At 42.3% G+C, this 27694-nt stretch overlaps 1 protein-coding gene across 1 annotated transcript; it reads right to left on the bottom strand.

Moving 5' to 3' along the window:
* Positions 1–1462: 1462 nt before the first annotated feature.
* LOC124001660 (WASH complex subunit 1-like) lies at positions 1463–26448 on the bottom strand. Its single transcript, XM_046308654.1, is given in 12 exon segments — positions 1463–2346; positions 2476–2544; positions 3209–3364; positions 4997–5056; positions 5059–5139; positions 5254–5446; positions 5613–5748; positions 5827–5963; positions 12893–13039; positions 13137–13248; positions 20519–20659; positions 26359–26448. Coding segments are annotated over 12 exon segments (1458 nt in total). The 5' UTR covers positions 26436–26448; the 3' UTR covers positions 1463–2197.
* Between the last annotated feature and the right edge of the window lie 1246 nt (positions 26449–27694).

Genomic DNA, 27694 nt, shown 5'->3' with positions numbered 1-27694 from the left:
ATCCTGTGTCCTGTGTGAATTTAAGTATGCTAATTCTCTCTTTCTTTCTCTCTCTCGGAGGACCTAAGCCCTAGGACCATGCCTCAGGACTACCTGGCATGATGACTCCTTGCTGTCCCCAGTCCACCTGGCCGTGCTGCTGCTCCAGTTTCAACTGTTCTGCCTGCGGCTATGGAACCCTGACCTGTTCACCGGACGTGCTACCTGTCCCAGACCTGCTGTTTTCAACTCTCTAGAGACAGCAGGAGCGGTAGAGACACTCTGAATGATCTGCTATGAAAAGCCAACTGACATTTACTCCTGAGGTGCTGACTTGTTGCAACCTCGACAACTACTGTGATTATTATTATTATCTGACCATGCTGGTCATTTATGAACATTTGAACAGCTTGGCCATGGTCTGTTATAATCTCTTCCCGGCACAGCCAGAAGAGGACTGGCGACCCCTCATTGCCTGGTTCCACTCAAGGTTTCTTCCTATGTTTTGGCCTTTCTATGGAGTTATTCCTAGCCACCGTGCTTCTACACCTGCATTGCTTGCTGTTTGGGGCTTTAGGCTGGGTGTCTGTACAGCACCTTTGAGATATAAGCTGATGTAAGAAGGGCTATATAAATATATTTGATTTCATTTTAATAAAACTATTCCAAAACATGCATCCTGCTTGCAATAAGGCACAAAAGTAAAACTGCAATAAATTTGGCAAAACAAAATAACTTTTTGTCCAGAATACAAAGCGTTATGTTTGGGGCAAATCAAACAAGTAAAGACCAAGAAGCTCCGTTTTAGATCATATCGTTGTCAATAAAACTGAATTGCGAGCTTCAACAGTGTGCAGGCCTTGTTCTGTACTAGTATTATTTGTTAGCCCAGCACCTATGTTTTTAAGGATGTGCATATGACCACAAACTTTTCTACAAATCCAACATCACTATTCACATTTTCAAGCATGGTGTTAGCTGCATCATGTTATGGGTATGCTTGTCATCAGCAAGGACAAGGGAGTTTTTTAGGATAAAAAGAAACGGGATAGAGCTCAGCACAGGTAAAATCCTAGAGGAAAACCTTGTTCAGTCTGCTTTCCACCAGACACTTGTTAGACAAATTCACCTTTCAGCAGGACAATACCTAAAACACAAGGCCAAATATACACCGGAGTTGCTTACCAAGATGACATTGAATGTTCCGGAGTGGCCAAGTTATGATTTAAAATGGTTTGAAAATACTTACTGTACATGACTGTCTAGCAATGATCAACAACCATAGCTTGAAGAATTTTTTAAAGAATAATGCGAAAATATTGTACAATCCAGGTGTGCAAAGCTCTTAAGACGTACCCAGAAAGACTCACAGCTGTAATCGCTGCCAAAGGTGATTCTAACATGTATTGACTTAGGGGGTTGAATACTTAAATATTTAAGATGTTTTATTTTTTGTATTTTGTGTAGATCATTCACAACAAAATGACAATTAAATCAATTTTAATCCCACTTTGTAACAACAGGTGGGAAAAGTCAAGGGATGTGAATACTTTCTGAAGGCACTGTAGGTTTAGGCTCTGTCTGTCTCACACACACACCTCTCCAGCAGTACAGATCAGTCAACTCTCCACTGACAGTTTTATTTTAAATGCAAAAAGCCATTTATTGAATGAAATGTGTTAACATTTTGATTGAAATATTCTGCTACTTTAGTGTGGTGTTACACATGATGTAATATTTACATGTTACTTTATTAAACATCTTTACAATGCTGAGATGAGGTCTGACTTTTCTCCTGTAGTTGTTTGTCCTTTCATTTTCTCAGTAAAGATCAGTCCTTGATGGTTCCTGTGTGTTGATCAAAACTACAGAAAACCAGCAGAGGGAGTCACTGAACTATATAACACACCTGGGTCAAATACATGGCAGGCACTGGAATTGCGGCTGATTGCATACGTAGGGACCATGTCACTATCGTCAAATAACCATATAATCTGCAAAGAAACCAGTGGCATTCCCGGTCTTTATTGAAGTTATGCTACGACCTGGAATTCCACCATTGTCTATCATCTGGAAGAAACTCAACCCACTGACCCCACCCTCTCCTCAACAAGCGTTAGCTTCATCCCTCAGAATCGCCTCAATATTCTGTTCTCTGATTGGCTTAGAGCTAGATGTGCTCAGAGTTCCATTGGTTCTGACTGGCAAGTCTCAGTTGTTAGGCCTCCCAGTCGTCCTCGTCTTCAGCGGTTGGCTGATGGGGGGCAGGAAGAGGCGGGATTACATCGGACATCCTAGCGAATGCGCTGCCAGAACCAGCTGAGCCCTCCCCAGAGTCCCCGCCTCCAGGACCCTTACCAGAGATACCTAGGAAACACACACACCACGATCACCGACACAGAAATACTTATACACCATTATCAGAGCCTTTACGACAATAACCCAGGGGAGATGAGTAAAGGAGGGAGGGACAGGCAGGGAGAGGGATGTGCTCACCTTTCCTTCGCATGGCCAACTTATTGAAGAGATCTGACATGAAGTCTCCTCCACTGGCTGCTGCTACCACTGAGAGAGAGGGAGGGAGAACACAGTAAGAAAGCAGTGAAGCAGAGATGATGGATTCCATTTCTATGTCCTTTTTAGTACAGTGGAGAGAGACCAGAGAAGTTACATTACTGTAGCTACATACTACATAAATAGTATAGCTGGTGAACAACTGTAGTAGTTTTCATGACTTGCTCAAATGAACCCAACTGTTAAATGTTGATGGCCCGGCAGCAACTGAACCAGCAATGATGACGGGACTTACTCTCACACATATTCTCACTCCCTCACATGCGCTCATAGCAAATGTCATAGAGACTAAAACACCATGTAGTTAAATCAGTGCTTAATGAAGGTGATGTTTATACATCTAAAAGGTCATGCAGCCCTGAGCTGTTCTCTATGACTAGTTAGGTAACCCTGTGGTGTGTCTTTACACACACTAACACTATGTCCCAAATATGCTCTGTAAGTTAAAGAACTGGAGGTGGGTAGCATTGCTCTGTTGGTGCTACATGTTCTCAAAGAGTCACCAGATTCAAGACTGATTTGTTGCTTGTTATTCAAGTGGAGAACCAAGACACTCAACCAACGGCAATCTGTTTATTTCTCTCTCCCTCTATTCTTCTTCTTCCTCTCTCTCCCCACACCTCTCCCCTCTCTCACTCCCCTCTTTTTCTCTTACCTTGTTCCTGTTCCTTCTGTTTCTTCTTTTCCATCTTGCGTTCTTTGATGTTGCGTAGTTTGGCCTTGCCGATGCCTCCAGCGTTGCGGATGGACTCTAGTAGACTGGCCCGGCTGTTTGATTCAACCACCTCGCTGGGAGCCCCCGCTATAGGAGCTGGATGTAAACCCACAGTTGTAGAGGAGTGTGTGTGTGTGTGTGTGTGTATATATATATACTTACATACAGTGCATTCTGAAAGTATTCAGACCCCTTCCCCTTTTCCACACTTTGTTACGTTACAGGACTTATTTACATGACTTATTACGTGACTTATTTTAAAATGTATTAAATTATTTCCCCTCCCCCTCGTCAATCTACACACAATACCCCATAATGAGAAAGCTAAAACAGGTTTTTAGAAATTATAGCAAATTGATTAAAAACAGAAATAAGTATTCAGACCCTTTGCTTTGAGACTCGAAATTGAGATCAGGTGCATCCTGTTTCCATTGATCATCCTTGAGATGTTTCTACAACTTGGAGTCCACCTGTGGTAAATTCAATTCATTGGACATGATTTGGAAAGGCACACACCTGTCTATACAAGGTCCCACAGTTAACAGTGCATGTCAGAGCAAAAACCATGCCATGATGTCAAAAGAATTGTCCGTAGAGGTCCGAGACAGGATTGTGTCGAGGCACAGATCTGGGGAAGGGTTAAAAAAACATTTATACAGCATTGAAGTCCCCAAGAACACACTTGCATCCATAATTCTTAAATGGAAGAAGTTTGGAACCACCAAGAGTCTTCCTAGAGCTGGCTGCCCGGCCAAACTGAGCAATCGGAAGAGAAGGGCCTTGGTCAGAGAGGTGACCAAGAACCCAATGGTCACTCTGACAGAGCTCCAGAGTTCCTGTGGAGATGGGAAATCCTTCCACATGACAGCCACCTTGGAGTTTGCAAAAAGGCCCCCAAAGGACTCTCAGACAATGAAAAACAAGATTATCTGCTCTGATGAAACCAAGTTAAACTCTTTGGCCTGAATGCCAAGCGTCATGTCTGGAGGAAACATGTCACCATCCCTACCGTGAAGCATGGTGGTGGCAGCATCATGCTTTGGGGATGTTTTTTAGTGGCAGGGACTGGGAGACAATTCAGGATCAAGGGAAAGATGAATGGAGCAAAGTAAAGACAGACCCTTGATGAAAACCTGCTCCAGAGTGCTCAGGACCCCAGATATGGGCAAAGGTTCACCTTCCAACAGGACAATGATACTAAGTACACAGCCAAGACAACACAGGAGTGGCTTGGGGACAAGTCTCTGAATGTCCTTGAGTGACCCAGCAAGGGCCCAGACTTGAACCCGATCGAACATCTCTGGAGAGACCTGAATATAGCTGTGCAGCGACGCTCCCCTTTCAACCTGATAGAGCTTGAGAGGATCTGCAGAGAAGAATGGGAGAAACTACCCAAATACAGGTGAGCCAAGCTTGTTGTGTCATACCCAAGAAGACTTGAGGCTGTAATCACTGCCAAAGTTGCTTCAACAAAGTACTGAGTAAAGGGTCTGAATACTTATGTAAATGTAATATGTTTTTTAAATTTTAAATACATTTGCAAAAATGTCTAAAAACCTGTTTTTACTTTGTAGAGTAGGGTATTGCATGTAGATTGATGAAGAATATATATTTTTTACACATTTTCAAATAAGGCTGTAACGTAACAAAATGTGGAAAGTGAAGGGGTCTGAATACTTTCCGAATGCACTGTATGTAGTGTGTGCGTGGTACCTGTGCTCCGAGTGCGGTTGGGTTCAGCAGGGCTGTCTGCAGGTGGAGGTGGGGGAGGAGGTGGAGGAGGGGGAGACCAGGGGGAGGGGCGGGGGTGTGTGTGGGCTCTGGTGGGGGAGGAGGGGGAGGAGGCGGGACTGCAACTTGGAACTGAGAACCTGTAACACAAACAAACAACAAAACATCAACCAATAGAAACAGTTCCGTAAGTTGACATGACCAATTTCCAGGAAAACTTTATTTAATCCACACAATAGAAACAGCGTGTGTACCAGACATGTCCTCCCCAGTGAAGGTCGGTAGTTCAGGGAAGGTGTGTGTTGGTCCAGAGGGTGCGATGCCTGGCCCCAGGTCTTGGCTGTAGGACAAGTCGTCAGCAATGCCTGGCAAGTCTGGTAGGTAGGAGGGAACGTCTATCTCTGGGACCTGACCTAGGTCTGGAACATAGAAGTAGCTCTCTGCTGTCTACAGGGGGACAGATGGAGAGGGAATGAGAGAAGGGAGAGAGAAAGTGTCCTAATTCAAAAGGTACACTTTAACCTGTTTGCAAGGCCCTTTGAAATAATCTTTCAGGCCTCCAGTTCTTTAGTGAACACATGTAAGGGAGTGCGTGTGTACGGTGTGTGTGTACCTGTCTCTCCAGCTGTTCTCTCTTGGTTATGGATAGCGGAGCGTCAAATGGTTTCTCTTCCTTCTCTGTCTCCAGAGTGGTGTGTGTTTTAATCACCGCCCCCGCCAGGGGGTCCAGGAACACATACTTCTTATACCTAAACACATACACAAACAGTTAGAGGAGTGTGTGTGTGTGTGTGTGTGTGTGTGTGTGTGTGTGTGTGTGTACTAACAGGTTCTCTGTAGTATTAAACAGCAGCAGGGAGCTGACAGAGGAGATGTTTCGAGGCAGACCGCCCAGCCCCTCTTCGGTCTCATCCTCTGAACGCTTCTTACTGCTCACACACACCGGGTAATAACACAACTTCTCCTAGAGGGGGATATAGAGACAGGGGGTGTAAAACAAGAGAAGACCGATATTAAATGAGTCTGGTAAGAACCTACTTTTCTTTAAAAAACACAAATGGCCACCAGACATAAACATGCATCAGCATTGCTTTCCACCCCTGTTTTGAACAAAGAAAGAGTTTTTTATTTTACCTTTATTTAACCAGGTAGGCTAGTTGAGAACAAGTTCTCATTTACAACTATGACCTGGCTAGGATAAAGCAAAGCAGTGTGACACAAACAACAGAGTTACACATGGAATAAACAAACATACATTCAATAATACAATAGAAAACAATCTAAATACAATAATATTAAATTTAAAAAACGAATAAAACATAGTTACAGTAGTAGCTTTCGGTAGAGACAGCCTTGCAGGCAAAAGAGAGAGATGCAGATTCAAAGACTGATTCAAATACCCTGTGGTTTGGTGTCTGCAGACAACCAGACTCCAAACCACATGAATAACTCCCACTCTTTCCCTTTTCGTCATCAGCCTCTGTCTATTTCTCTCTCCCTCAATCGCTCCCTCTCTCCGCAGCGCATGAGGCTTCATAAATAATACATCTCTGAACCAGGTAAGCACACAGGAAATATTGTTTTCCACATCTCCCCCCTCTCTCAAACAGCACAAAATACTACTGTTCCTGGAAGTTTTCGATTCCAGCAGCGAGGGAGATCTCATGGGTGTTCACTATCAATAAACACACATCTTCACTGCTGAGCTAAGGTGCAAACACACACACAACTGTGGTGTAAAGTAACTAAGTAAAAATACCCTGACACCCAAAAGTACTCAATATATTTCAAATGCTCAGGCAGGAGAGTAATACGGTCCAATTTATTCAGTAATACGGTCAATATAACATGTTGTCATCCCTACTGCCTCTGATCTGGTGGACACTCACTAAAGAACAAATACTGCATTTGTAAATTATGTCTGAGTGTTTTAGTGGGACCCCTGGCTGTCTGTAAATACAAAAACAAGAACATTGTGCCTTCTGGTTTGCCTAATATAAAGGAATTTCATGTGTAGAATTTATTTTTACTTAAGTATGAGTATTTTTTTCCCACCACTCTACTTAAGTATTTAAAACAAGATACTTTAAAACTTTTACTCAAGAAGTATCTTAAAGGGTGACTTTCACTTTTACTTGAGTCATTTTCTACTTAAAGGTATCTTTACTTTTACTCAAGTATGACAATTGAGTACTTTTTCCACCACTACACGCACACAGTAGTTTCCTGAGGGTAGTTTTAGTCAGGGCTTCTCATGTCATGTCCCCAGGTCAGAACAGGTCTGTCCTCAGGCAGGTCAAGTCAGGTCAGAGCCTAATCTAGCGGTAGGTGTCTCACAGCCAGGTCAAAACCCATCACCTCAGTCCCCAGGTTTGTCTGTTAAATACCTGTGGACTCAGCTGTACGGTTGAGTGGAGCAGAATGTACACTACCGTTCAAAAGCTTGGGGTCACTTGTTTAAAAAAAAAATTAAAGCACATTTTAAGTCCATTAAAATAACATGAAATTGATCAGAAATACAGTGTAGACATTGATAATGTTGTAAATGACTATTGTAGCTGGAAATGGCTGATTTTGTATGGAATATCTACAGTGGCGTACAGAGGCCCATTATCAGCAACCATCACTCCTGTTCCAATGGAAAATTGTGTAGGCTAATCCAAGTTTATCATTTTAAAAGGCTACTTGATCATTAGAAAACCCTTTTGCAATTATGTTAGCACATCTGAAAACTCTAGTGCTGATTAAAGAAGCAATAAAACTGGCCTTCTTTAGACTAGTTGAGTATCTGGAGGATCAGCATTTGTGGGTTTGATTACAGGCTCAAAATGGCTAGAAACAAATAACTTTCTTCTGAAACTCATCAGTCTATTCTTGTTCTGAGAAATGAAGGCTATTCCATGTGAGAAATTGCCAAGAAATTGAAGATCTCGTACAACACTGTGTACTACTCCCTTCACAGAACAGCACAAACTGGCTATAACCAGAATAGAAAGAGTGGGAGACCCCGGTGCACAACTGAGCAAGAGGACAACTACATTAGTGTCTAGTTTGAGAAACAGACGCCTCACAAGTCCTAAACTGGCAGCTTCATGAAATAGTACCCGCAAAACACCAGTCTCAACGTCAACAATGAATATGCGACTCCGGGATGCTGGCCTTCTAAGGCAGAGTTCCTCTGTTCAGTGTCTGTGTTCTTTTGCCCATCTTAATATTTTATTTGTCAGTCTGAGATATGGCTTTTTCTTTGCAACTCTGCCTAGACAATGGGCCTCTGTACACCTATGTAGATATTCCATAAAAAATATCCAGCTATAACAGTTATTTACAACACAAACAATGTCTACACTGCATTTCTGAGCAATTTAATGTTATTTTAAGGGACAAAAAAATTGTTTTTCTTTCAAAAACAAGGACATTTCTTAATGTTTTTTATTTTACATTTTTTAAATTTTACCCCTTTTTCTCCCCAATTTCGTGGTATCCCATTGTTGTAGTAGCTACTATCTTGTCTCATCGCTACAACTCCCGTACGGGCTCAGGAGAGACGAAGGTTGAAAGTCATGCGTTCTCCGATACACAACCCAACCAAGCAGCACTGCTTCTTAACACAGCGCGCATCCAACGCGGAAGCCAGCCGCACCAATGTGTCACTTGGTTGGGTCTTGCTGTCCCCAGTCCACCTGGCCATGCTGCTGCTCCAGTTTCAACTGTTCTGCCTTACTATTATTCGACCATGCTTGTCATTTACACAGTGCGCATCCAACCCGGAAGCCAGCCGCACCAATGAGCCCGGAGGAAACACCGTGCACCTGGCCACCTTGGCTAGCGCACACGGCGCCACAGGAGTCGCTGGTGCGCGATGAGACAAGGACGCCCCTACCGACCAAGCCCTCCCTAACCCGGGCGACGCTAGGCCAATTGTGCGCCGCCCCACGGACCTCCCGGTCACGGCTGGTTACGACAGAGCCTGGGCTCGAACCCAGGGACTCTGATGGCACAGCTGGCGCTGCAGTACAGCGCCCTTAACCACTGCGCCACCCGGGAGGCCTACAAGGACATTTCTAAGTGACCCCAAACTTTTGAACAGTCGTGTATCTTGAGTTAAATTAAATATGACCATGCCTTTTAATTTATCTAAACAGCTAGGACTATACTGCTATAAAGCTGTGCATTTAAACTATACATATATCAGCTTTAGCTGCGGAGGAGACAGTGCTTTCTGTGTCCAAAATCCAGCAATCTGTATGCTTATAAGAAATCCTGCTATGCCCTCAGACGAACCATCAAACAAGAAAAGCATCAATACAGGATTAAGATTGATTCCTACTACACCGGCTCTGACGCTCGTCGGATTTGGCAGGGCATGAAAACTATTATGGACTACAAAGGGAAAACAAGACGCGAGCTGCCCAGTGATGTGAGCCTACCAGACGAGCTAAATGCCTTTTATGCTCACTTCGAGGCAAGCAACATTGAAGCATGCATGAGAGCACCAGCTGTTCTAGATGACTGTTTGATAATGCTCTCGGTAGCCGATGTGAGCAAGACCTTTAAATAGGTCAACATTCACAAAGCCGCGGGACCAGACAGATTACCAGGACGTGTACTAAAAGCATGTGCGGACCAACTGGCAAGTGTCTTCACTGACATTTTCAACCTTTCCCTGACCGAGTCTGTAATACCTATATGTTTCAAGCAAGACCACCATAGTCCGTGTCCCCAAGGAAGCGAAGGTAACCTGCCTAAATTATTCCTGCCCCATAACACTCACATCGGTAGCCATGAAGTGCTTTGAAAGGCTGGTCAAGGCTCACATCAATAGCATCCTCCAGGATACCCAAGACCAGGTATTCCCAAACTGGGTGCAATGCCAAATGTGATTCACATTTTTTTTTAAATGCCTGGCAGGTCTGGTAGGTAGGAGGGGACATCTATCTTCACACTTTCAAACAGTCCTGAGTAGCCGAGTTTCACTGCCAAAAATAAAATTTAACCATTTAGTGTTGAACAACACAATGTCAAATACAGGTAGCCTAGTCAAATAATTAACATCCAATCACATTAACCGTTACTCTGTCCTGGGAATTCCACTAACGATCCGTATGTATCCAAACGTAGCTGCTGCTCATGTTGGTATCTGTACTGATGGCACAAAAGCCATGACAGGGAGACATAGTGGAGTGGTAACACACGTGCAAGCAGTTGCTCCCAATGCTACTTGGGTACCCTGCAGCATCCAACGAGAGGCTCTTGCTGCCAAGGGAACGCCTGACAGCTTGAAAGACATTTTGGACACTACAGTGAAAATGGTTAACTTTGTTAAAGCAAGACCCCTGAACTCCCATGTATTTTCTGCACTATGCAATGATACGGGCAGCGATCATGTAACGCTTTTACAACAAACAGAAGTGCGCTGGTTATCAAGGGGCAAAGTATTGACACATTTTTTTTTTAATTGAGAGATGAGCGCAAAGTTCTTTACTGACCATAATTTTCACTCGTCTGACCACTTGCATGATAACAAGTTTCTCACACGACTGGCCATCTGGGTGATGTTGTTTCTCAACTGAATTATCTGAATCTAGGATTACAGGGACTCTCCTCAACTATATTCAATGTGCGGGACAGAATTGAGGCTATGATTAAGAAGTTGGAGTTCTTCTCTGTCTGCATTAACAAGGACAACACACAGGTCTTTCCATCATTGTATGATTTTTTGTGTGCAAATTAACTCAAGCTTATGGTCAATGTCATATGTGATATAGCGAAGCACCTGAGTGAGTTGGGTGCGCAATTACGCAGGTACTTTCCCGAAATGGATGACACAAACAACTAGATTCATTATCCCTTTCATGCCCTGCCTCCAGCCCACTTACCGATATCTGAACAAGAGAGCCTCATCAAATTGCAACAAGCGGTTCTGTGAAAATTTTATTGAATCAGAAGCCTGTGCCAGACTTCTGGATTGGGTTGTGCTCAGAGTATCCTGCCTTGGCAAATCGCGCTGTTAAGACACTGTTGTCCTTTGCAACCACGTACCTATGTGAGAGTGGATTCTCAGCTCTCACTAGCATGAAAAGTAAATAGAGGCACAGACTGTGTGTGGAAAATGATTAAAGGCAGACTCTCTCCAATACAACCCAACATTGCAGAGTTCAAGCATACCCTTCTCATTAACCTGTGATGAGTTATTCACAATTTTCGATGAACAAAAGGTTTTATATGTAAAATGGTTATAAAAAGAGCAAAATTATTGATTATCATTATATTATTATTTGTGCCCTGGTCCTATAAGAGCTCTTTGTCACATCCCATGACCCGTGTTGTGACAAAAACTCACTTATTCTTATGTTTAATAAATGTATCATATAGTGTGTGTGGCAGGCTTATAAACGATGGCAAAAAACAACGTTTGAGAGCACGCTGACCCTGGTGCTAGAGGGGGTATGCAGCTGGAGGCTAAATGTTTGAAGGGGTACTGGACTATAAAAAGTTTGGGAACCACTGCCCTAAACCCACTCTAATTCACATACCGCACCAACAGATCCACAGATGACGCAATCTCAATCGCACTCCACACTGCCCTATCTCGCCTGGACAAAAGGAACACATATGTGAGAATGCTGTTCATTGACTACAGCTCAGCGTTCAACACCATAGTGCCCGCAAAGCTCATCACTAAGCAAAGGATCCTGGGATAAAACACCTCCCTCTGCAACTGGATCCTGGCCTTCCTCACGGACCGCCCCCAGGTGGTAAGGGTAGGCAACAACACGTCTGCCACGCTGATTCTCAACATTTGGGCCCCTCCGGGGTGTGTACTTAGTCCCCTCCTGTACTCCCTGTTCACCCACGACTGCGTGGCCAAACACAATTCTAACACCATCATTGTGGACTACAGGAAAAGTCGGGCCGAACAAGCCCCCATTAACATCAACGGGGCTGTAGTGGAGCAGGTTGAGAGTTATGTTCCTTGGTGTCCACATCACCAACAAACTATCATGGTCCAAAGACACCAAGGCAGTTGTGAAGAGGGCACGACGACAACTTTTCCCCCTCAGGAGACTGAAAAGATTTCGCTTGAGTCCCCAGATCCTCAAAAGGTCCTACAGCTGCACCATCGAGAGCATCCTTACCAGTTGAATCACCACCTGGTATGGCAACCAACTGCTCGGCATCTGACAGTAAGGTGATACAGACGGTAGTGCATACGGCCCAGTACATTACTGGGGCCAATATTCCTGCCGTCCAGGACCTATATACTAAGTGGTATCAAAGGAAAGCCAATAAATTTATCAGAGACTCCAGCCACCCTAGTCATAGACTGTATTCTCTGCTACCGCACGGCAAGCGGTACCGGAGAACCAAGTCTAGGAACAAAAGGCTCCTTAACAGCTTCTACCCCCAAGCCATAAGACTGCTGAACAATTAATCACATGGCCATCGGACTATTTACATTGACCCCCCCCATTTGTTTTGTACAATGTTGCTACTCGCTGTTTATTACCTAAGCATAGTCACTTCACCCCTACCTACATGTAAAAATTACCTCAACAATTTGTAAGTCGCTCTGGATAAGAGCGTCTGCTAAATGACTTAAATGTAATGTAAATGTAACTAACCTGTACCCCCACACACTGACTCAGTATCGGTACCCCCTGTATATAGCCTCATTATTGTTATTTTATTGTGTTACTTTTTATTATTTTCAGCTAGAGTTTATTTGGTCAATAGGGCTTGGTTAAGGGCTTGTAAGTAAGCATTTCACAGTACGGTCTACACTTGCTGTATTCGGGGTGCATGTGACAAACAAAGTTTGATTTGACCTCTTTGTATTGCAATGTTTTGGAGATGATCAAATAAAGTATTGTATTTGTGTGTTTGTGTTACCTGCAGGTCCTTGTCGTCAAGGGGTCGTAGTTTGGCCTGTATGTGGTATCTGGGGCGTGTTTGGGAGGCGGGGTCTGTGGCTCCACTGAAGATGGAGGAGTAATCCTGGAGACGATCTGGAGCTGGATACTTAGCACTGGAGAACACCTACACATTGTCACACATCAAAATCTCGTAGTACTCGAAAGTATTGTAAGTAATCTGTTTTGCAGATATCTGCAACTCTGTGTGTGAAGCGTGTTACCTTGGTGGCCTTCTTGCTGCCTTTGATCTTGTCGACGCGGGCCTGGGCCAGCCTAATCCGATCTGTCACACTCTGCAGCTGACAGCGATTCCGCTCTACACTCTCAGACACCCTACACACACACACACACACCAGGGGAAACTCAAAGTGTAAATGTATGTTCTGCTGATCAATTTCATTTGTTTTTTTTGATCAAATGTTTATTCAGCAAAAAGAATAAATACAGTACCAGTCAAAAGTTTAGACACACCTATCTCATTAAAGGGTTTTTCTTTATTTTTACTATTTTCTACATTGTAGAATAATAGTGAAGACATCAAAACTATGACATAACACATATGGAATCATGTCGTAACCAAAGAAGTGCTAAACAAATCAAAATATATTTTAGATTGTAGATTCTTCAAAGTAGCCCCCCTTTGCCTTGATGACAGCTTTGCAAACTCTTGGCATTCTCTCGACCAACTTCACGAGGTTGTCACCTGGAATGAGTAGGTGTGTCCAAACTTTTGACTGGTACTGTACATACAAAATGAAGTGACACCCCCCTCCCCCATCACAATCCCACCCCAGTCGAGGACCTTAGGGACAAAATTAAATAAAAATAGTTGGTTCAAATGAACAAATAAAAAAACAAATCAAAGCAACACATCAAAGTGTTTCAGTGGCATTAAGACATTGGTTCAAAGGGTCTTTTTTAGCTCTATGAATGCAAGCAGTAAAATGCTCCATATCAATTACATCCAAGAAAGTGAGGAACCATTGACGGATAGAAAGTGTGTAGAGGCTTCCATCGTACTGCAATATTCTTTTGCAGCAGTTTGGCCAGCAAGAAGAATGCGCTTCTGACGAAGAGATACATGAAGTACAGAGAAATCATATCAAAGTCAAACAAAAGGAGATACAGGAATATTTTCTGACAACAGAGTGGATAAGTTCGAAGCTACTTCATCCCAGAATACAGACACCAGAGAGCATTCCCAAACCATGTGTATAAAGGTACCAGGTTCATTTAAGAGGGCACAATGTACAGGAAACATTGCTGATGAAGTATGTGTGTGTGTGTGTGTGTGTGTGTGTGTGTGTGTGTGTGTGTGTGTGTGTGTGTGTGTGTGTGTGTGTGTGTGTGTGTGTGTGTGTGACTGTCAATCCAATCAAAATCAACTCAAATGTACTTGTCACATGTGCCGAATACAACAACCACCTTACCGTGAAATTCTTACTTTCAAGTCCTTAACCAGTTAAGAAAATATTAAGAAATAAACTAAAGTGAAAAAGGAACACAATAACGAGGCCATCTTCAGGGGGTACCCGGAACAGAGTCATTGTGCAGGGGTACAGGTTAGTCAAGGTAATTGAGGTAACATGTACATGTAGGTAGTGGTAAAGTGACTATACATAGATAGCTGATAAACAGCAAGTAACAGCAGTGTGTAAAAAAAAATGCAAATAGTCCAGGTATAATTGTTTTATTAATTGTTCAGCATTCTTATGGATTGGGGGTAGAATCTGTTATGGAGCCTTTTGGACCGAGATTAGACATTCTGGTACCGCTTGACATGCAGTAGCAGAGAGAACATTCTTTGACTAGTGTGGATAGAGTCTTTGACCATTTTTTGGGCCTTCCTTTGACACCGCCTGGTATAGGGGTCCTGGATGGCAGGAAGCTTGCCCCCAGTGATATACTGGGCCATACGCACTACCCTCTGTATTGCTTTACGGTCGAATGCGGAGCAGTTGCCATACCAGGCGTTGATGCAACCGGTCAGGATGCTCTCGATGGTGCAGCTGTAGAAGCTTTTGAGGATCTGGCTACCCATGCCAAATCTTTTCAGTTTCCCAATTGGGAATAGGTGTTGTCGTCTCCTCTTCACGACTGTCTTGGTGTGTTTGGACCATTCTAGTTTGTTAGTGATATGGACACCAAGGAACTTGAAGGTCTCGACCCGCTCTACTATAACCCTGTCGATGTGAATGGGGGTGTGTTCTGCCCTTCTTTTCCCGTAGTACCCGATCAGCTTCTTTGTCTTGCACACGTTGAGGGAAGAGGTTGTTGTCCTGGCACCATACCTGCCAGGTCTCTGACCTCCTCCCGATAGTCTGTCTCATCATTGTCCGTGATCAGCCCTACCACCGTTGTGTCATCAGCAATTTTAGTGTTGGAGTTGTGCTTGGCCACGCAGTGGTGAGTGAACAAGTACAGGAGGGGACTAAACACGCACCTCTGAGGGGCTCCCGTTTGAGGATCAGATGTGTTATTGCCCAACTTTACCACTTGAGGGTGGCCAGTCAGTAAGTCCAGGATCCAGTTGCAGAGGGAGGTGTTCAGTCCCAGGGTTCTTAGCTTAGTGATGAGCGTTGAGGGCACTATGGTGTTGAACGCTGAGCTGTAGTCAATGAACATCATTCTCACGTGTTCCTTTTTTCCAGGTGGGAAAGGGCACTGTTGAGTGCAATTGAGATTGCGTCATCTGTGGATCTGTTGGGGCGGTATGCAAATTGGAGTGGGTCCAGCGTTTCTGGGATGATGGTATTGATGTGAGCTATGACCAGCCTTTCAAAGCAATTCATGGCTACAGATGTGAGTGCTACAGGGCGGTAGTCATTTAGGCAGGTTACCTTTGCGTAATTGGTCAGGGAGAAGTTGAAAATGTCAGTGAAGGCACTTGTCTGTTGTCACATAGAAACTTAAATTAGAAGGAAGGATGTTTTTGATACTTTATACATTTGTATGACAAACTATTTTTGAGAAAATCATGAAAGTGGCCATTCTGGCCCTTTTTAGATTGATACATGCCTTCTGTTAGACCCTATCATCTGTAAACTGTACATACTACAGACAACATCTGTCATTATACTCCTTATAGTGAGTTCTAAAATAGAGTATCTTAATTCTGAAAAACACATTTTAACATTCATTTATTCTACATATAAAAATGACATTTTTGATGTTCATTTTGTTGTTCATTTTAAGACATTTTGTTTTGAACAATATACTCTTCAAGTACATACTATTTCCAGAGTGGGCTTTCTGCTAATTCTGATGTTCTGATCAAATTTCATGAGCACCAATAACACATTGAATGGTAAATGGATTCAAAGTGAACTCCCCCTGCTGGTGATTTACTGAATGTGCAATCCTAAAGGAGGGCTGTGATTTGTTAATGACCTATAATGTACAGTGGTTGCTCAACGAAAAGTTTTGTGATTATGCTGCGGGACTTACGAGGTTATTTGTGGTTTAGTACAGTACCCTGTGTCACTACTTCATTTCTTCAGACCAGTGCAAGGGGGAGTTAGAGCATGGATTTTGCTATTGGGTCCCAAGGCGCTACTGTGTCTCTAACTGACAATAAGTTGGCGGCATAAGCCAAAATAGAAACTGATAATTGTGCACAACTTCAGTATTACTTACTAAAACTGTTGTTACACTAAGGTTTTTATTCTAAGAGAGACTTAGACTACAATTAGGGTGTGGAAATGTTAGGACTATTTTGCTCTTACTGTGGTACTGTAGCCTACTCCCGCCCGGTCACATTGCACCTGAGTGGCACAGCGGTCTAAGACATTGCATCGCAGTGAAAACTGCATTGCTACAGATGCTGGTTCAATACCCGTGCCGGCCGCAACAGGGAGACCCATGGTAGGCTTTTGGTTTCTCTCCCTCTAAAAACAGAAATAAATCATTCTAAATAACAAACTGGATTTATTTACAAATTAGTAACAATGTCTCACCAATGTCTCACAAATGACTAACAACGTCTCAAGCAAACCTGAGGTCACCGAGAAAGTCTGGACATGGCCTGCTCTCCCTTATGTAAGGAATTAGGCACTTTAACATGTTTACTACAGTAGGTACTGTAGGCTGTTTACTTGTCAGACTTCACAGTAGCCTAAAACAAATGCAGGTGGCTTCTATCTTCAAAATGTTTTAAATGCTTTATTATACAAATGTTTAACGTGCATGTGGGCATCCTCATGCAACAGCTAAATGTCAGATAAAGCATATAGTGTAAAGTACTGTATTTCTTCATCAGTATCTTTATGCTTTCATTAATAAAATAATTATAAAAATACTCTTTCAAACACACAAGGTCACGTTGAAAAGCGCCAATTATGGCTATTAGCAGGATAATAAAATCTTGCCTTGGAGGGTAGGGGGAGAATTGTATCATAAAATTACTTTCTTAGTTAGATTGGCTGTATCACAACCGGCCGTGAATGGTTGCAATTTCAATTCAATCCACCAGAAAAGACAGAACAAATAATACAACAAATATTGTGGTCAAACTCAAATATACTAATTGATAAAAACTTTATCAATTGGACCTTTGAACATGTGGAAGGGGAAAAAGTAATTATTATTATTAACCCCTGTTTTTCACAAGCGTAGCAGGCTATGAATTCTGCAAACGTTTCTAGGATGGGCTATTAGCAGGACAATATAAACTCAGCTAAAAAAGAAACATCCCCTTTTCAGGACCCTGTCATTCAAAGATAATTAATAAAAATCTGTCTTCACAGATCTTCATTGTATAGTGTTTAAATACCGTCTCCCATGCTTGCTCAATGAACCATAAACAATTAATGAACATGCACCTAGGGAACGGTCATTAAGACACTAACAGCTTACAGACGGTAGGCAATTAAGGTCACAGTTAGGAAAACTTAGGACACTTAAGAGGCCTTTCTACTGACTCTGAAAAACACCAAAAGAAAACTGCCCAGGGTCCCTGCTCATCTGTGTGAACGTCCCTTAGGCATGCTGCAAGGAGGCATGAGGACTGCAGATGTGGCCAGGGCAGTACATCTGAACATCACACCTACAGGGCAGGTACAGGATGGCAACAACAACTACCCGAGTTACACCAGGAACGCACAATCCCTCCATCAGTGCTCAGACTGTCCGCAATAGGCTGAGAGAGGCTGGACTGAGGGCTTGTAGGCCTGTTGTAAGGCAGTTCCTCACCAGATATCACCGGCAACAACATTGCCTATGGGCACAAACCCTCCGTTGCTGGACCAGACTGGACTGGCAAAAAGCGCTATTCACTGATGAGTTGTGGTGTTGTCTCACCCCTGATGGTCGGACTTGCGTTTATTTTAGAAGGAATGAGTGTTACACAGAGGCCTGTACTCTGGAGCGGGATCAATTTGGAGGTGGAGGGTCAGTCATGGTCTGGGCGGTGTGTCACAGCATCATCGGACTGAGCTTGTTGTCATTGCAGGCAATCTCAATGCTGTGTGTTACAGTGAAGACATCCTCCTCCCTCATGTGGTACCCTTCCTGACATGACCCTCCAGCATGACAATGCAATCAGCCATACTGCTCGTTCAGTGTGTGATTTCCTGCAAGACAGGAATGTCAGTGTTCTGCCATGCCCAGTGAAGAGCCCGGATCTCAATCCCATTGAGCATGTCTGGAACCTGTAGGATCGGAGGGTGAGGACTTGGGCCATTCCCCCCCAGAAATGTCCGGGAACTTGCAGGTGCCTTGGTGGAAGAGTGGGGTAACATCTCACAGCAAGAACTGGCAAATCTGGTGCAGTCCATGAGGAGGATATGCAATGCATTACTTAATGCAGCTGGTGGCCACACCGGATACAGACTGTTACTTGTACATTTTGACCCCCCCTCTGTTCAGGGACACATTATTCCATTTCTGTTAGGCACGTCTGTGGAACTTGTTCAGTTTATGTCTCAGTTGTTGCATCTTGTTATGTACATACAAATATTTACACGTGAAGTTTGCTGAAAATAAACGCAGTTGACAGTGAGAGGACGTTTCTTTTTTTGCTGAGTATATATAGCCTACCAGCTATGGTCAACAATTTCAGCATAATTTCAGCGCTGCTCTGAAACTAGCATGGAGAAACTAAAATGTTCAATTATATTCCATGATATTCTTAAGATATATGTGTTGACTGAATATAAGCAAGGCATGTCTGCTAAAGGCACAGTCATATAGCCTTGGCACCTACATAAAGCTGAGTGACTCACTCATTCATGGCTTTGGATTAAAATAATTAAGTACCAACATTCTTAGTCTTTAATAAAGAAATGTTTTGGTTATCCTGACCTGGTCATCATGTACTGTATTATAATAGCCCATTACAGGTTATTAGCAGGACAATAGACTCTTACCAACACCTCTCTGTATGTTGATACCTTGTGCAAGACAATTGATCAGCATTAAAAACTGTGGATTATTATTATTACTATTAATTCATTTAGAATTTTATAAAAGCCCCTCAGATATTCTCACAGATCAGATTTGTCGTAATGAAAAATGCCCCTTAGATATTAATTTAGAATCCTCTAAATGTAATTATTGGCAGAGAGTCACATCATTGAAAATAATATTTTTCAATATACTGTAGGCCTACCGTAGGCGACATGACTCTCACTAGTGTTGAGTAATGTGCTGTTAAAAGTGGTGTAGATCTTATTTATTTAAAAAGTATATTGAAGTTAGAATGCTATGCTCTTACTACTGTAGCCTACTCCCAACCGTCACGTTGGACAGCGCCATATTTTCCTTTCAATCCTAACGAAAACCCTGAGGGGTTTGTTTTTTGTTTTACTTGGAAATAGAAACACCATAATATTAAATCAAATTAATTAAGCTAAATTTCTTAAAATCAATCCCATATATGACGTTCTTACAAAAAAGCTTTAGAATTCTCTAGTACAGCCACTATTGAAGGCTATCAAATGCTTCTCGAAGATGCCCTCTGGTGGTCAAACTAGCACTAACTAGCATTAATGGTAACACTGGCTGACAATTAAATAACGTGCCATTGAACTCTGTGGCAGTCCGCAAGATGTGCTGCAGTATGATGCAACCATTAAAGGAGGAACCACTGTTTCATTTCTATGTAGAAGATGGGTCATATCATTATAAGTACCAGAGAGCCCACTATGGAAATTTGATGTGTTTGAAGAGTATATTGTTCCAAGCAATATGTCTAAAAATAAGCAAAATCAAAAAGGGTTGAGATATTCCTATTAATATTTTTTATGTTGAATAACTCAATGTAAGAAAACATATTTCAGAATCTAGACATAGTTCATATTTGAAAGCGCATTGTATAATGACACCAATATATTGTCTTTATCGTGTACAGTTCACAGCCTAAAACGGCCACTTTCATCATGATTTTCTTTAAAATGATTTGTGATACAAATGTAAAAATCATGTTGAACATCCTTCCTGCCAATGAAGTCTCTGTGTGAGAATTCCCAGAACAATCTGAGATACCAAAATATTTTCCACTCCCGCTGGCATGGAATAAATCAGGAGGATCTTTGCTACCAAACAACACATATAGCACATGCTCTTATTGGACAACTTATACTCCTCGATCTCAGTGTGTGCGTACCTGGTAAAGATGTCAGTAGAGATGGTCTCTAGGTAGAGCAGGGCATCTGCTATCTGGTGAACAGCCTCCTCCCTCCTCAGGTCTGACTGGATCAGAGGCACAGAGTACACCTGACCCTCGAGACACTGCTTCACACTCATCCTACAAACACACACGAAACAATGAGTGACTGATGAATGAATGAATGAGAGAGAGAAAATCCTCTGCATTATCATTGGCAGCAGACTCCTACATTTCCTCAAATGTCAAATTGGCTTCTTACCAAATTACTGTATGACAGACCACGTATTCACCCTGCACACCCTTATTGACAAACAAACAAAACAAAAGCCTTTTCATGCTTTGTTGATTTCAAAACAGCTTGACTCAATTTAGCATGAGGGTCTGCATTATAAATTGATGGAAAGCGGTGTTGGGGGGGAAACATCCAACATTATCAAATCCATGAACGCAACAAATGTGAGGTTAAAATTGGCAAAAAAAAACACAAACATTTCTTTCCTCAGGGCTGGGGGGGTGAGACAGGGATGCAGCTTGAGCCCCACCCTCTTCAACATTTATAGTGAACAAAAATATAAAACGCAACAGACAACAATTTCAAAGACTTTACTGAGTTACAGTTCTTATAAGGAAATCAGTCAATTGAAATAAATGAATTAGGTCCTAATCTATATATTTTAAATGACTGGGAATACAGCTATACATAGGTTGGTCACAGATACCTTTAAAAGAAATTGAGGCGTGGATCAGAAAACCAGTCAGTAGGGCCTCCCGGGTGGTGCAATGGTCTAGGGCACTAGCTGCAACTCCCGTACGGACTCGGGAGAGATATCACGAAATTGGGGAGGACGCATGCTTTCGACCTTCATCTCTCCCGAGCCCGTACAGGAGTTGTAGCGATGAGACAAGATGAGTATCTACCAACAATTGGATACCACGAAATTGTGGAGAAAAGGGGGTAAAATTCAACAACAAAAAGTCAGTATCTGGTGTGGCAATAATTTGCCTCATGTAGCGCGAAACATCTCCTTTACATAGAGTTGATCAGGCTGTTGATTGTGGCCTGTGAAATGTTGTCCCACTCCTCTCCCAATTGCTGTGCGAAGATGCTGGAACAGGTGGCTTATGGTAGAGAAATTAACATTAAATTCTCTGGCAACAGCTCTGGTGGACATTCCTGCATGCAACTTGCATGCTCCCTCAAAACATGAGGTGGCATTGTGTTGTTTGAAAAAACTGCAGATTTTAGAGTGGCTTTTTATTGTGTAATGACCATGCTGTTTAAATCAGCTTCTTGATATGCCACACATCAGGTGGATGGATTATCTTCCCAAAGGAGAAATTCTCCCTAACAGGGATGTAAACAAATTTGTGGACAACATTTTAGAGAAAACGTTTTTTGTGCATATGGAACATTTCTGGGATCTTTTATTTCAGCTCATGAAACATGGGAACAACACTTTTCATTGCGTTTATATTTTTGTTCAGCGTATATCAACGAATTGGCGAGGGCACTAGAACAGTCTGCAGCACCTGGCCTCACCCTACTAGACTCCGTAGTCAAATGTTTACTATTTGCAGATGATCTGGTGCTTCTGTCCCCAAACTAGAAGGGCCTATCGCAGCACCTAGATCTTCTGAATAGATTCTCTCAGACTTGGGCTCTGACAGTCAATAACAGTGTTCCAAAAAAGGTCCAGTTGCCAGGACCAGCACCACATTTAACTTCCACAAAGATGTGAACAATCTGAGAGACAAGGCAAGAAGGGCCTTCAACACCATCAAAATAAAGATCAAATTTGACACACGTGTGTGGCTCAGTTGGTAGAGCCTGGCACTTGTAATGCCAGAGTTGTGGGTTCGATTGCCACGTGGGAACAGTAACAAAAATATATGCACTCACTACTGTAAATCAATCTAAATAAGAGTGTCTGCTAAATGACAAAAATGTAAAACATACCAATTAGGATCTGAGTGCAATCAGTTATATAACACATTGCCCAATATGGTTGTGAGGTCTGGGGTCCACTAACCAAGAATTCATTTAAAAAATGGGACAAACACCCAATTGAGACTGCATGCAGAATTCTGCAAAAACATCCTCTGTATAAAACACCAAATAATGAATGCAGAGCAGAATTATGATGATTCCCGCTAATTATCAAAATCCAGAAAAGAGCATTAAATTCTACAACTACCTAAAAAGTAGCGATTCTCAAACCTCCACCAACTACTCCAGCATCACTACTCTGGACGGTTCTGACTTAGAATATGCGGACAACTACCTAGTAGAGGTCGACCGATTATGGTTTTTCAACGCTGATACCGATTATTGGATGCCCAAAAGGGCCGATACCGATTAATTGGACGATTTTTTTACATTTATTTGTAATAATGACAATTACAACAATACAGAATGAACACTTATTTTAACTTAATATAATACATCAATAAAATCAATTTAGCCTCAAGTAAATAATGAAACATGTTCAATTTGGTTTAAAATAATGCAAAAACAAAGTGTTGGAGAAGAAACTAAAAGTGCAATATGTGCTATGTAAGAAAGCTAACGTTTCAGTTCCTTGCTCAGAACATGAGTACATATGAAAGCTGGTGGTTCCTTTTAACATGAGTCTTCAATATTCCCAGGTAAGAAGTTTTAGGTTGTAGTTTTATAGGAATTATAGGACTATTTCCCTCTATACCATGGCAAAACGCACAAAAGTGCTGTTTGAATGAATGTTTACACGCCTGCTTCTGCCTACCACCGCTCAGTCAGATACTTAGATACTATGTATGCTCAGTCAGATTATATGCAACGCAGGACACGCTAGATAATATCTAGTAATATCATCAACCATGTGTAGTTAACTAGTGATTATGATTGATTGTTTTTTATAAGATAAGTTTAATGCTAGCTAGCAACGTACCTTGGCTTACTGCATTCGCGCAACAGACAGTCTCCTTGTGGAGTGCAAGGAGAGAGAGGCAGGTCGTTATTGCATTGGACTAATTAACTTTAGAGTTGCAAGATAGTATCCCCCGAGTTGACAAGGTGAAAATCTGTCATTCTGCCCGAACAAAGCAGTTAACCCACCGTTCCTAGGCAGTCATTGAAAATAAGAATGTGTTCTTAACTGACTTGCCTAGTTAAATAAAGGTATAAAATAATAATAATAATAAAATACATTTTTAAAAATCGTCAAATCGGCGCCCAAAAATACCGATTTCCGATAGTTATGAAAACTTGAAATCGGCCCTAATTAATCGGCCATTCCGATTAATCGGTCAACCTCTAATACCTAGGTGTCTGGTTAGACTGTAAACTCTCCTTCCAGACTCACATTAAGCATCTCCAATCCAAAGTCATATTCGTTGCCAAACCCACTGGCTCCAGGTCATCGATAAGTCTTTGCTAGGTAAAGCCCCGCCTTATCTCAGCTCACTGGTCACCATAGCAGCACCCACCCGTAACACGCGCTCCAGCAGGTATTTCTCACTGGTCACCCCCAAAGCCAATTCCTCCTTCAGACGCCTTTCCTGCCAGTTCTCTGCTGCCAATGACTGGAACGAACTGCAAAAATCTCAGAAGCTGGAGACTTACCTCCCTCACTAGCATTAATTAAGCACCAGCTGTCAGAGCATCTCACAGATCACTGCACCTGTACATAGCTCATCTGTAAATAGCCCATCAAACTACCTCCCCATACTGTTATTTATTTAGCTCCTTTACACCCCAGTATCTCTACTTGCACACTCATCTTCTGCACATCAATCACTCCAGTGTTTAATTGCTATATTTGTAATTATTTCTCCACCATGGCCTAGTTATTGCCTTACCTCCCTTATCCTACCTCATTTGCAGACATTGTATATTGACTTTTTCTATTGAATTATTGACTGTATGTTTGTTTACTCCATGTGTAACTCCATGTGTAACTCTGTGTTGTTGTTTGTGTCCCACTGCTTTGCTTTATCTTGGCCAGGTCGCAGTTGTAGATGTAAATGAGAACTTGTTCTCAACTAGCCTACCTTGTTAAAAAAGAGAGTATATAGCCATAATATAACATTTGAAATGTGTCTATTCTTTTGAAACTTGTGAGTGTAATGTTTACTGTTCATTTATGATTGGTTATTTCACTTTTGTTTATTATCCATTTCACTTGCTTTGGCAACATAAATATATGACTCCCATACCAATAAAGCTCTTTGAATTAAAATGTGAGAGACAGATGGCGCAGGGACAAAGGGATATTGCTAATGGAACTCTCTCTCTCTCTGACAGCAGAATGCAGAAACAAACCGCTTTACCCGTTCTGTCTTTTCACCATCTGTCAGCAAAGATGGGTAGCGAACGTCATAGCTGCTTCTGAGCTTTCTTCTTTGTGGAGTTTAACGACGGTTGGCATCCAATATGTTGCATTACCGCCTCCAGATCAACTATAGTATTAATCCATTACACTCTCTAATACAAAATGGGAAAAGGGGAAATGGGAGAAAATTTTACAAAAAAAATACTAATATAATGTTTTATTACCATACCAACTAACTCTACACTCATTAATACCCACCACCTTATTCCACTACCTGAACCCTATCTGATCTTATCCCAGGCCAAAGACAGAGGACGGGACACTACCACTCAACACACCCTGTAACTCTTCTGTAGTCAAATCTTGTACCCCCAAGTACTTCTCTGCAGCTGCCACCACAACATCTATTTTCTGTTGATAATCATTGCTATGAACGCTAAGAAGCCAACCTTACTGAAACATATATCACTCATTGGCCTATCCCTCTATTCTGGGCCAGATGTACTATTCACAGGGATCCTATCAGAATTCCTCACCCATGATCCACTCTCCTCTACCTTCTTCACTGCCTCAAAATAGGACATCTTCTGCACTACTCTGACCCTGGCCACCTCAACCTGCCTCTTTAACACAGGACACCGTTGATCCCCTGCAACATGGGCACCCCTACACAACTTTCCCCGCCGAAACTACACATTCTTCTGTCCCATGTCCTCCGGCACACTTCCCACATCTTGGAATCTCCCTCCTACACACTTCCGCAACATGCCCATTAACGTAACTCTGTAACTCTGCAGTGTATTCGGCATAAAAGCTTTAACAGTATAACTCATATATCCTAACATTACTGGTCAGGTAAAGACTCCGAATCAAATCTCAAAAGAACAGACTGTCACCTCTGTTTCATCAAGCTCCCCATCGCACAAACACCAGGAATCTTCAACTTTTCCAAACCGAAATATCCTTTCAGCCTCCTCGAGAGTCATACTAAACCTGCGTTACAACTCAACCAGTTAGTCTGACATTTCCGAGGTTCCTAGTTCCGACCTGTCCATGAACGCGGCATCTGTGTCGGTCTCGGCTGACTGTCATGTGACGGGGTTTACCACTTCCCACCCTCAGATCCAGGAAGGCATGTTCTGTCAGCTGTCCTTCACAGATAATCAATAACTGTGTGTGAAGCAACAGCCTTGACAGCTCATCTTTATGTTGATGTCTCATATTATATGACAACGTTAGCATTCTTAGTAAGCTAGCTAGGTCACGTTAGCATTGTCCAGTTAACTGATGAGTAATGTGCAGCGAGACCATGTAAATCCTGTCTACATGAATTTCTCTACTACGAAAATAGGAAACACCAGAGAGCTTCTCATATCATGCCCGCTCTGGGCAGAGACGCTACCGGCTACATCCCCAGGGCCGTGGACCCATATATCGGCACTGACACTCACAAATTATTAAAATAATCACTAAGCTTTCTTATGATCGATAATATAATTAAGTTAATGTATGTTTCATTGGTCTTACCTGACCACTGACAGCATATAGTGTGTACACGGCCGCTGAGAGTTCTTTCTTCGATGAGGCTTAACGTCGGTTGGCATCCAATATGTTACATTACCGCCACCTACTAGACTGGAGTACAACTCGCTTATACTTTGCTTGAAAAAAATAAATATATAAACAAATAACCTACAATCTAATACTACACTCGCAAATATTCAAAATAAAAATAACACCATCATACTCCACTATTTTAAAAATATTTAGCCCTGCCTCATGCCAACAACCTGAAAGGATGGGACACCACCACTAAACACACCCTGTAACTCTTCTGATGTCAAGTCTCGCACACCCAAATATCACTCTGCATCTGCCACCATAACCTCCATTTTCTGCAACTTGCTATAAATACTAAAAATCCAATCTTACTGAAACATATATCACTTGTTGCCCTATCTGATAGTTGCTTGTTTATTATTCTCAGCTAAAACACAACGACCCTCTGTGTCTCAGCATGAAACTACAGCCACAATAACGATAAGCCATAATAGTGGAATACATGTCACCCGTTGAAACTTATTCATTTGGATACAAAGAGGATTAATGCCGTTTTTAGACTAGATAATGTTAAACTAGGTTGGAATGTTCTGTAGGTTAGGCTTAACAGTCCAATATATGTATTCAATACCCACAATAGACTGAGTGTGGAAGTGATTCCCACAGTCAAGTTCTGCAATAAGAGCTATGACGCTAATATTTGTGGGTGTCACTGAGTAGGCTGATACCACATGGGTAAGGCTGCACACCGCTAAAACACTGTGGACAAAATATTAAGAACACCTGCTCTTTCCATGACATAGACAATTCAGGTGAAAGCTATGAAATCTTATAAACTCAGCAAAAAAATAAACATCCTCTCATTGTCAACTGCGTGTATCTTCAGTAAACTTAACATGTGTAAATATTTGTATGAACATAACACGATTCAACAACTGAGACATAAACTGATCAAGTTCCACACACATGTGACTAACAGAAACGGAATAATGTGTCCCTGAACAAAGTGGGGGGGGGGGGGGGGGGGGGTCAAAATCAAAAGCAAGAATCAGTATCTGGTGTGGCCAGCAGCTGCATTAAGTACTGCAGTGCATCTCGTCCTCATGGTCTGCACCAGATTTACCCATTCTTGCTGTGAGATGTTACCCCACTCTTCCACCAAGGCACCTGCAAGTTCCCGGACATTTCTGAGAGGACTGGCCCTAGCCCTCACCCTCCAATCCAACAGGTTCCAGATGTGCTCAATGGGATTGAGATCCGGGCTCTTTTCTGGCCATGGCAGAACACTGACATTCCTGTCTTG

This window comes from Oncorhynchus gorbuscha, linkage group LG02, assembly GCF_021184085.1.
Source record: "Oncorhynchus gorbuscha isolate QuinsamMale2020 ecotype Even-year linkage group LG02, OgorEven_v1.0, whole genome shotgun sequence".
Classification (NCBI taxonomy): Eukaryota; Metazoa; Chordata; class Actinopteri; order Salmoniformes; family Salmonidae; genus Oncorhynchus; species Oncorhynchus gorbuscha.
This window is presented reverse-complemented; position numbering and strand designations above follow the sequence as displayed.